Source organism: Colletotrichum tamarilloi, assembly GCF_030869305.1.
Source record: "Colletotrichum tamarilloi strain Tom-12 chromosome Unknown Scaffold_310.1, whole genome shotgun sequence".
Taxonomy (NCBI): Eukaryota; Fungi; Ascomycota; class Sordariomycetes; order Glomerellales; family Glomerellaceae; genus Colletotrichum; species Colletotrichum tamarilloi.
Window position 1 is genome coordinate 1 of NW_026849693.1, and position 9,763 is coordinate 9,763.

General features: G+C 50.0%; 4 protein-coding genes across 4 annotated transcripts; 2 read left to right on the top strand and 2 right to left on the bottom strand.

Moving 5' to 3' along the window:
• Window positions 1–206: 206 nt before the first annotated feature.
• CTAM01_17025 (uncharacterized protein) lies at window positions 207–1,741 on the top strand (the record flags this gene model as incomplete). The annotated part of the gene is made up of 2 exons (XM_060533017.1): window positions 207–1,022; window positions 1,076–1,741. The coding sequence occupies 2 exons, from the start codon at window positions 207–209 to the stop codon at window positions 1,739–1,741; spliced, it is 1,482 nt and encodes a 493-aa protein (XP_060372402.1).
• A 526-nt stretch (window positions 1,742–2,267) lies between these two features.
• Window positions 2,268–2,640, top strand: CTAM01_17026 (uncharacterized protein; the record flags this gene model as incomplete). The annotated part of the gene is made up of 2 exons (XM_060533018.1): window positions 2,268–2,357; window positions 2,437–2,640. 2 exons carry the CDS (start codon window positions 2,268–2,270, stop codon window positions 2,638–2,640), a joined length of 294 nt encoding a protein of 97 aa, XP_060372403.1.
• Window positions 2,641–3,843: 1,203 nt separating this feature from the next.
• On the bottom strand, window positions 3,844–4,771 carry CTAM01_17027 (uncharacterized protein; the record flags this gene model as incomplete). The annotated part of the gene is made up of 2 exons (XM_060533019.1): window positions 3,844–4,347; window positions 4,502–4,771. 2 exons carry the CDS (start codon window positions 4,769–4,771, stop codon window positions 3,844–3,846), a joined length of 774 nt encoding a protein of 257 aa, XP_060372404.1.
• Window positions 4,772–7,086: 2,315 nt separating this feature from the next.
• CTAM01_17028 (aminotransferase class I and II) lies at window positions 7,087–9,496 on the bottom strand (the record flags this gene model as incomplete). Its single annotated transcript, XM_060533020.1, has 2 exons — window positions 7,087–8,662; window positions 8,721–9,496. 2 exons carry the CDS (start codon window positions 9,494–9,496, stop codon window positions 7,087–7,089), a joined length of 2,352 nt encoding a protein of 783 aa, XP_060372405.1.
• Window positions 9,497–9,763: the final 267 nt, after the last annotated feature.

A 9,763-nucleotide genomic window follows, 5' to 3' on the forward strand; every position in this document is an offset into this window, starting at 1 on the left:
TCCTCGAGAGCCTGACGAAGCTGATCTTCGGTATATTGAGGCATTATATATAGAAGAAGACATGTGCAAAAGATGAGCCCATTTGGACGCGAATTGAAAATGTTGTGATAAAAGGAGGTTGGGGGTGGGCATTGGGTTGTGGTGGATTTTCGCGTTTTTGTGGGTGCCAGAAACAGGGGGGTGCCAGGAAGTGGGTATGTTGACTTATGCTTTTCGGTTTCGATATCAGTTCCATGAGTGCGTGGATTGGCGCCGACTCCTATAAAGAATATTTCGGGCATCCGAGTTCGACCCTTCAGGGGGGCATAACGGCCTCCATGTCCGGCGGCTCCCTTGTCGGTGCTCTAGTCGCTGGTTTCCTGGCTGATTCATACGGCCGTCGCGGCGCTCTCAAGCTCGCCTCTGTCATTTGGATCATCGGTGCTGTTCTCCAATGCTCCTCTCAGAATGTCGCCCACCTCATTGTCGGTCGCGTTGTCTCTGGTCTGGCCATTGGTATCACAAGTTCCCAGTGCTGCGTCTACCTTGCTGAATTGGCTCCCTCCCGCATCCGTGGGCGCATCGTCGGGATTCAGCAATGGTCGATCGAATGGGGCATTCTCATCATGTACCTTATCTCTTACGGCTGTATTGTCAGTATCCCTAACGATCCTAAGGCATTCCGCATTGCCTGGGGTATTCAGGGCATTCCTGGTCTCATCCTCGGAATCGCGCTTCTCTTCTTCCCTGAGTCTCCACGTTGGCTAGGCCAGAAGGATCGGTGGGAGGAGTGCCACGAGGTCCTCGCCCATCTTCACGCTGATGGTGACCGCGAAGCCCCTATTGTTCTTGCCGAGCTCGATGAAGTTAGGGAAGCTGCCCGCATTGCCGCCGAGTCCAAGAATGTTACTTTCTTTGGGCTTTTTGGACCGCGTGTCTGGAAGCGCACACTCGCCGGATGCAGTGTTCAAGTTTTCCAGCAAATGCTTGGTGGCAATATTGCCTTGTACTATTTAATTTTTCTGTTTAACATGGCAGGAATGGTGAGTAATTCCAGATCATAACCTAAATCTTGCATGGCTAACCTGTTACATAGTCTGGCAACGTAGCTTTGACTTCTTCTATCATACAATATGTTATTTTCCTTGTTACCACCGGCGCCATCCTCCCCATCATTGACCGTCTTGGCCGTCGTCCTCTCCTTATCGGTGGTGCCATCATTTGCTGCATCATCCACTTCACTACTGGCGCTGTCATGAAGGTCTATGGTAACCCTGTTGACAGCGTCAATGGCGACGATAACTTGAGATGGGAGGTCACTGGAGCCCCGGCAAAGGGCGTCATTTCCCTATCTTACATCTTTGTCGGTGTTTACGGTCTTACCTGGGCTCCTATTGGCTGGATCTATGCTTCCGAAGTCTTCCCTCTCAAGTACCGTGCGACTGGCGTCGGTCTGGCCGCGGCCTCCAACTGGGCGTTCAACCTTGCTCTCGCCTTCTTTGTTCCTCCTGCCTTCACCAACATCCAGTGGAAGACGTACATGATCTTTGGAGCCTTTTGCGCTGCCATGACTATACACATCTTCTTCACATACCCAGAGACTTCTGGCAAAAGCCTTGAGGAAATCGACGACCTTTTCGACTCCAACATTCCCGCCTGGCGTACCCGAAGAGCTGGAGGACGCTTTGGAGATCGGATCGCCGTTGCTGAAGGTAAGAAGGAGGGCTTCAATACTTCGCATGCTGAAAAGGTTGAGGTGTAGATCTGCTTCTTTTGTTGTATAACATGCATCGAAGATTAGATGGTATTCTCAAACAGTAATGATAACTATTAGTCAATTTCTCTTAACTTCAAATTACTCCTACATTGCCTTGCGCCGAAATGTAGGTGATTTTGGCGACAACATTCGACTCTACTATCTAATCCGGGTATTCTTCATGACGTACTGCCGAAAAGGCGATTCATTCTTTTGCTACATCAGTACCCGTACAATGGTTCGGAGCAGCGGTGGCTGTTTTTGCGGTGGTCTTGCGTTTCGGGGCAGGAAGGGAATCATGTGATGTGGGTGTCAATGAATGACGTCGATGTGTGTCTTGACGTCATCTTTTGCGTGTCACTAGACAATAGTTAATTCCCAACTAGTCCAATCCCACTGCTTCAAAGGTCAATGCATACAAGAAAGACTTCATCTGCTCTTATCTACATACTCGACTTGATTGTATTGTTCATTTAGTTTCTCAAATTTTCCACATAACTCGAAAGGAAAGACACAAACATATTTCCACATAATGTCTTCCCAAAACACCAACACCAACACCAACACCCAACAACCCGGCCTCATCGCCGGCCATGCTGAGTACATCAAAGGCGCCGCTGAGGTAAGTTCACGGACATGCAACGCATTAAAATTTTTCTGCGACGACTAGGCAAGTAGGAGTACTTACAGAATCGAATCAGGCCGCAATTGGCAGCGTTACGGGCTCGCACGCCTGGACCTCGTCTGGAGAGCAAGATAAGGCGCACGCCGCGTCGACGATGAAGGCTGCTGGCGAGGAACGCGATGCATCAACGCAGGGATACGGCAAGGCGGAGGAGATTGCCGGCAAGGCGTTTGGGTGTGAGGGGATGAAGACGGAGGGTGCTGCAAGTAAGAAGGAGTAGGGTTCATTGCATAAGGTACCATAATGTTCCATTACGGTTGAGGTGTACGAATAAAATTTGATGTTTGGATTACGAAAGCAATGTAAAAATCACATCAACAGTGCTGCGAGTCTGCGACGACTTTGGATTCCATTTACTACCTGTGTCTTTCAGGTGTATGTAGGGCCCCTCAAAAGTCTAGGCCTCGAACCTGCTGGATCATACCATTCGCTCCCTCCGCCTTATAACTCTTCTCTATGGCTGGAAAGTTTCTCAAGACGTTAATGATGCTCAGTTACAGAAAAGGCCAATGTTCATTGGGCTTTCTGCAAGAATCGTAACGGTTGTTGTTTCCCTTTGCCACCTGCATCTTATTCATGACTGTTGGAATCCCCAATGGCGTTCGATGATAGAGAAGAAAGTCTTAATCAAACTTTCCACAAGAATTGCGACAAATTTACGTCCCTATCTACAACTTCAAATGCCTTCCTTGCATGCACCAGCCATTTAAGTTCCGACAGCTTCTTTCTCTTGCGGTAGCGGTAAAGATCAACACACAAAACATGCACTCAAGTCTTAGTAAGGACACGGAACATACTTGTCTTTAGATGACTTCTTATGTGTGCTTAATAGCTTCACTTACATTCGGTTCCTCCTCAATTTTATGCCATTACGAGAATCTATTATCAATCGAGGCTTGGATTATAATATTTCCGCAATTTGTTCTTCGCCTGAGGTTGTTGAACGAGACCCGCCACTGACCACCTCTGAAGAACCGGATACCTTCAACCACCCACCGCAAGGGCCGAAGACAATCTCTCAAGGGATTTTGACTTGAAGGAACTCCATGCAGAGTCACGCGTTTGTCCATGGATATTTAGATTAAGTGGTGGCGGTCCACGCTTAGTAGGAGCTGATTTGGCGCCAATGTTCGAGTCAAGCGTGACAAGATAGCAGCCGAAGGCAGCAACTCAAAATCAATTTAATCCAAAGCTAATAGGACGAAGTTTGTAACGTTATGTGGATCATACTATTTCAAGATTTTCATTATGCCTACGGTCCTAGTCTGCCTGTAGGGACTGGCTCCAGTAGGAAATCCTTCAAGCCACCATGTTTAATCGACTGCCCCATGAATAGAAACCAATTCGCTCTCTGAAACTCCTAATCCTCAACGCCACCACCTAGCAAAATGCCTGGTATTTTCCAAAATTCCCGTAGCGCCAATTACCACCCGCCATTCTGCTTGCGACGAATCTCCTGGTCAAGCTGATCCTTCATATTCTGGCGTCTCTGGATCTCGTCATCGAGACGGTCCTTCATGCGCTCCCTGTTGCGAATCTCCTGGTCGAGTCTGTTCTTCTCGGAGTAGTCGCAGTTACCGCCGCCATTACCAGAGCTGAAGCCACCGCCAGAGTTGAAGCCACCACCGTTGTTTCCGTTCTTGTATGCTCCGCCGTTTCCGAATGATCCGCCGTTGCCATATGTAGCAGCGGCGTTCACATTTTTGGCAGCTTCAGCTCGGGTCTCGATGGAAGCGACAGAATCGACTTCAATGTCTGGGACGTTGCGACCACTCAACAGTGGTCTTGCGATAACGCTGGAGGTGAGGGTGGCGATGAGGAGGTTCTTGATGGCAACCATTTTCTTGGAGTTATAATAAGCCGAGATGCTCGAGGCGAAGTGTACGAGGATTTGATTAGTTATGGAGATGTTTCTAGGTGAGGTGATCTTGGGTGAGATGAGCTTGTTCGATGAGGCTGCTGATCGGAAATTGCCAATGAAAGTGGAAATACACTCTCCTTATGTACTTCTTCTGTTCTTAGAGTCTAAACCACTGATGCCGAGACCGACACATCAAAATCTCCCCGTTTAGTCTTTTGACTAGGCAGAGTACGTTCGACGCTATCATGCACATCGAGTGGCCTTGGCCGACAAGCTTCGGCATGGTGAGGTAGGTGACACCATCACAATTCGGCCGCATGCCATCGGCGGTAACCATTTTTCTCCACTTGTTGCGAGCTACGAGCGCGACCACGAAAGTTTTCATCTCCGGTATGCCTTGAGGGAACTGGGCGTTGGGCAGGCCGACGGCACGCTCGGGTGCATACAACACCACGCCTCGCTCGGACCGTTGTCGTTCGTGAGTTGCCATTGTGCCAGTAGCAAGTTCGGATGAAGCCCTTGGAGTTGCTCATGGCTAGCCAGAAAGCGAAAGCCCGTGGGCGAGGGGTTAAGCTTTTTTTTCTCTGGGCACAGCCAGATTATAGACTAACACGGTTAGGTATGGGGTGACGACTGCAACATGTAGGCTCGCGACTCAGGCAGGATGCCGGTCGACGACCGTGCATGACTCCCGCCGACAGATGGAAACGAAACTGGATAAGGCTTGGCAGGTAGGGCTGGCACATACCAACGGGCTGCGCGCAGCACACGTTCTCTAGGGGGGGAGACAGGATGGGGTTAGAGCAAACGAGGCGGAAACTTCGGCGTAGTGGGCGAAACGTTGATTCCCTTCGCTCGGAGCACCTAGTAGTCGTACGCGGCAAGTGGCCGACATTTCTAGAAACACCACGCTAGTCTTCACAGGGTCTCTTTTGCCGACATAACTTGCATAGCCCAGAGCTTAACGGGTGATCGTCAGCGGTCTGGAAGAGGTCGATGCGTGACATGTTGGTTGGCGGGCATCCCACGCGGTCTCCGGTTCGATCGTAACTTTCCGTGGATAGTTAACGATAGCGAGGGCCTACCGACGAACCCGACGGGGTGGTAGAGACGGGAAGCCGTCGATCATCGAAGTGCGCTTCCGCCTTGGAGCCCAATGGGCGATCCCCCAACCGATTGCCGACGCGACCACGCTTTGCTACACGTTGACTTCGGCGTTTGATCTGCCCTGTCGGCGGGTAGCACTGAGGTGCTGCCGAATGTGCTCTAATTGTATGCTTATTTCTTAGTAAAGCTCGGAACCACACGCTATTCGCTGTCGGTTCACGAGTCCGAGATTCACCTTGCCCACTTACTTAGTACGCTATTCAGGCGTGCTCGTTCGATTTTCTCCATAACTCATAACATAACACTTAGAACCATGCCTATGTTTTGTTCAGCAGGCGTCACCCTCAGCTTGTCCTTGAGAAAAGAGTCGACCTGCCAGATCGAGCTCAGAGTTCTGCCAGATATGCGTCTCATGCTTTGCTGTCATTTGACTCCTGTAAAGCAAGGCAGAGTTCCAGCTTCCACGTACGCGTCGCCGATGCCATGGAGGAGTCTGATTTGTTACCCCCCTGTCAATCCATTAGCCTCGTCCAATGCCAGTGCCCCAATCATTTTAAACACTTCTTAGCTCCTCGTTTGAGTCCTTGAAATCCCCGTAGTCCCCGCCTGTAACCCCGCCACTTAGACCACGCCCGCTTGGTGTCAGTTAAGCTTTTTTGTGTCTGGGATCAAGGGTCGTGAATTTGTCAACGCAACATGCCCGGCTAGGCGGTCGGCCGAGACTTACTATTTGCCCGGACCAAGAAACATTGTGTAGTAGTCGCCAATCGTCATGGGGATGCAGCTAAACATTCATTGTCAGTTCGACCAATTCTTGTACCACCTCAAGATTGTGCGGCAAATCCATCCACGCTTTTCAAGTTCTGCTAACTTTTCCTAAGCATTTTTTTTTTTGAAGCTGCAGCAGTCTGCCACAGCTGGCCGACCAAGTGTTTACCGCCATTACCAGGCAGGCAGCAAACTTATCTTGCCAAACGATCATACTTATCTGAATACACCCCTTTCGAAGCTTGCCAGGTTATGAATCTCCCGCTTTGGACATAGTTTTCCCTAATTAATTCAAGAAATTGGTGAAAAGTAGATCTCATCTGGTCAGAATCCCTGCGGAACATCGATCTCCGGTTTCTTGATGAAGAGTATCTGAAACTTCGACAGCCTTCAGAAGAACTATTCTGATTCCACACATTGGCACACTGGACTACACTGGGCGATTGAGCTTGTCTAGATGTAGCTTTTATGTGGCGATTGCCGAATTGGACAGAGCTGGGTGTGGCTTGAGCGATAGTTTGGCTTAACTACCTTAGTTGGCTATCATGTCTATATTTGTGTCTTCAACTCAACTCTCTATGCTTGCCTTACTGAAACTTTGTGGAGATTTGGGTCTCTCCACTTCGGAGTCAAAACCTTTCTTGGGCGGCACGTGGGCGGCAATAATGACATTTTGCCCCTCAGGGCATTTGCGAACTCACTAGGAAGAATCACAGACACATTAAATCAAACGGTATGGTGTTTTCCCGAAACAACTCAACTTAACAGTGGCGACTGAATTTGAGATTGGATTAAATATAGATTTGTTTCAATAAAATGGATGACCAGAGAAAGATGTAGGTTCTTCGCATCAAGCAGAGCATAGTGATGCCATTCTCCTCGCTCCCAGCGCCCTACACCAGTATGAGTCTCAAGCCTCTTTGAGAGCTGTTAGATAGATGTAAGGTTCCACTCTAGGGCACCTCGCAACATGTCCATGATGAAGGGCGGTGGAGATGTAGTGAACATATAACCCCTGCTTGTGTATCGGAGCTCTCGAATCAAGCTCTGTGGTCCGGTGAGAAACCCCGCGGGCAAGCCAAAAATTCGGTTGAAAGATCCGCAAACCAAGACGTGAATGTTCGTCCGCGAGGGGAAAGAGATGAGTTGCCTTGGGTCCAAGTATTGAGAAGTGCAGTGGAGGAGGATGGTCATGACGGACTCTGGACCTGTGATGGCAGCAATCTCTTCGAGGATAGACGAAAGCAGATGGTGTGCCGAATCCTCTCCAACGCGGACGTAGACCGTAAGACATAGCTTTCTGTTTCTTCGATAGAGCTTTCTAACCTGTTGTACAAGTTGAAAGAGATCGACGTAACCCAGTAAAGTAGGGGCATCCTTTTTTGATGCCATTGCAAGGCCATCCCGAACAAACTGGGATGCGCCTCGTTCAAACAGCATGAAATGCTTCGTATGTCCTATCAGAGGGCGTGCAAGCGCTGCTATAGTGGAAGCCAACCCGATAGAGGCGTCCGCATAGGTCAAGGCGGCTTCCATGCCCGTGGCACGAGCAATGAGGTCCTCAACCACAAGATGGGGAGGAAACGTGCCGCAGATCCATCTGGCACCGCCTGCTCCAATGCCATACTGAGCACGAGATCCATGACCTATGTCGAGAATTCGAGGACCGCAAGTGCTATCGAAAAGCTGCCTCTGGTCGCTGTGCGGTCCCATGGCAGCGTCCATCTTGATCAAGCTGCGTACCCAGTCAAAGACCTTGGAGGCCTCGTTGCAATCCTCCTCCCCATCGAAATCTTCTACTTTGGTCTTGAAGAAAGAACGAGATATCTTTCTCATCCTCCTCATACCAACGCTTGCTGCAGCGCGGATAACAGCATCAACAAGCCTGTTCACCTCCTCGTCTGTGAAGTCCGCCGAAAGATTGATTCGAACTCTGCTCTCCCAGAAAGGCACTGCTGGAGTGCAAACTGGTGTCGCCAGTAGTCCGGCGCATCTCAGGGCGTAAGAGAGCTTCGCAGAAAGGCTAGGCCTGCCGGTGTAGATAGGCAGAATCGGTGTACCGACGTCACCATAAACGAATATACCGAAGCGTTCCAGTTCCTCGCGACAGAATCGGGCAATTTCAACAAGCCGTTGGAGGCTACGACGGATTCGATGTGGCTGCCCCAGTACCCATAACGTCTGGACCATTGTCGAGCTAGGCAAGGAGACATTGTCCTGGTCGTCGAGGCCGTCGATGTGCTCACGGATGATGTCCTGAAAGACAGCCTTCCCGACGATTATGCCACCAATACCACCGACAGCTTTGGAAAGTGTTCCAGTGCGAATGTCAATCAGATCCCAGGGTAACGGGCTCTCTGGGTGGTGGTCGTTCCAGTATTCGAGGCATCCGCGACCCGTCTTCCCAAGAGAAAGGAAGGAGTGAGCCTCGTCGCAGTAAAGAGTGAATTCGTAGTCCTTCTTCAAACGATGTAGGAGATCCAGGGGGGGTACATCGGCTTCCATACTGCGGTGTCTTAAGTCAGTACCCAACCCACAAAAGGTACAAGATGATTTTCACAGACCTGTAAAGACCTTCTATGGCCACTATCACATTGACAGACTCATCAAAACACCCGCTCAGTAAGGTTTCAAGGTGCTCCATATTGTTATGCTTGAACTTTCGCAAGTTTGGTGAGGGGGCCAGAAACACGCCGGTGAACATCGAGTTGTGGCAATTCTCATCCATGATGACCACAGTGGAGCAATCGATCAATGCCGGCAGCGCGATATAGTTAGATCCATATCCAGTGCTAGTGGTGAAGCAAAAGTCTGCTCCAAAGAAGTCTGCGATTGCAGGATTCGTTTCGTCTCGGAGAAGGGGAACAGCCTGTGTGTCGGACACCGGCAGTGCTTCCAAACACAGCCGCTGCAACTCCTCAGCCTGGGAAGTAGCCTTGTAGAAGCCAGCATAGTTGTGAGAAGCTCCGTTGACAAGATTCGTCACGGAACCCAGTGCGTCGGAGGCTTCGACTCGGCCGAGACATTGTGTGGTGAGAACACGATAGTTTGCGCCCCACCAATTGAAAAGGGGCTCGACGTAGTTGTAGGAGAATAGGCCTTTCTGGGAGATCGGCCTGCGCGTGCCCTTGTTCTCGTTCAACAGGACTCGGAGTCTTGTGATTGCTAATCGAACTAGCTCACGGACCTTCTCGGTGCTTGTCACACGCGGAGGTCGACGTGTCTTGGGGGCGGCGAGGGATGACGTGGTACTAGTCGAGAGACTTGAGAAAGTACGCTTGCGTTCCGAAATCTCAGAGACAGCTGAGATCGAGACAACGACACTTTTGATATCACCCATTTCTTGCCCAGAAACTTTCCAGTCGCCCTCTGAAGAATAGAATGTAGAGAGTGAGCAAGGTAAGTCAACATACCCACTTCCTGGCACCCCCCTGTTTCTGGCACCCACAAAAACGCGAAAATCCACCACAACCCAATGCCCACCCCCAACCTCCTTTTATCACAACATTTTCAATTCGCGTCCAAATGGGCTCATCTTTTGCACATGTCTTCTTCTATATATAATGCCTCAATATACCGAAGATCAGCTTCGTCAGGCTCTCGAGGA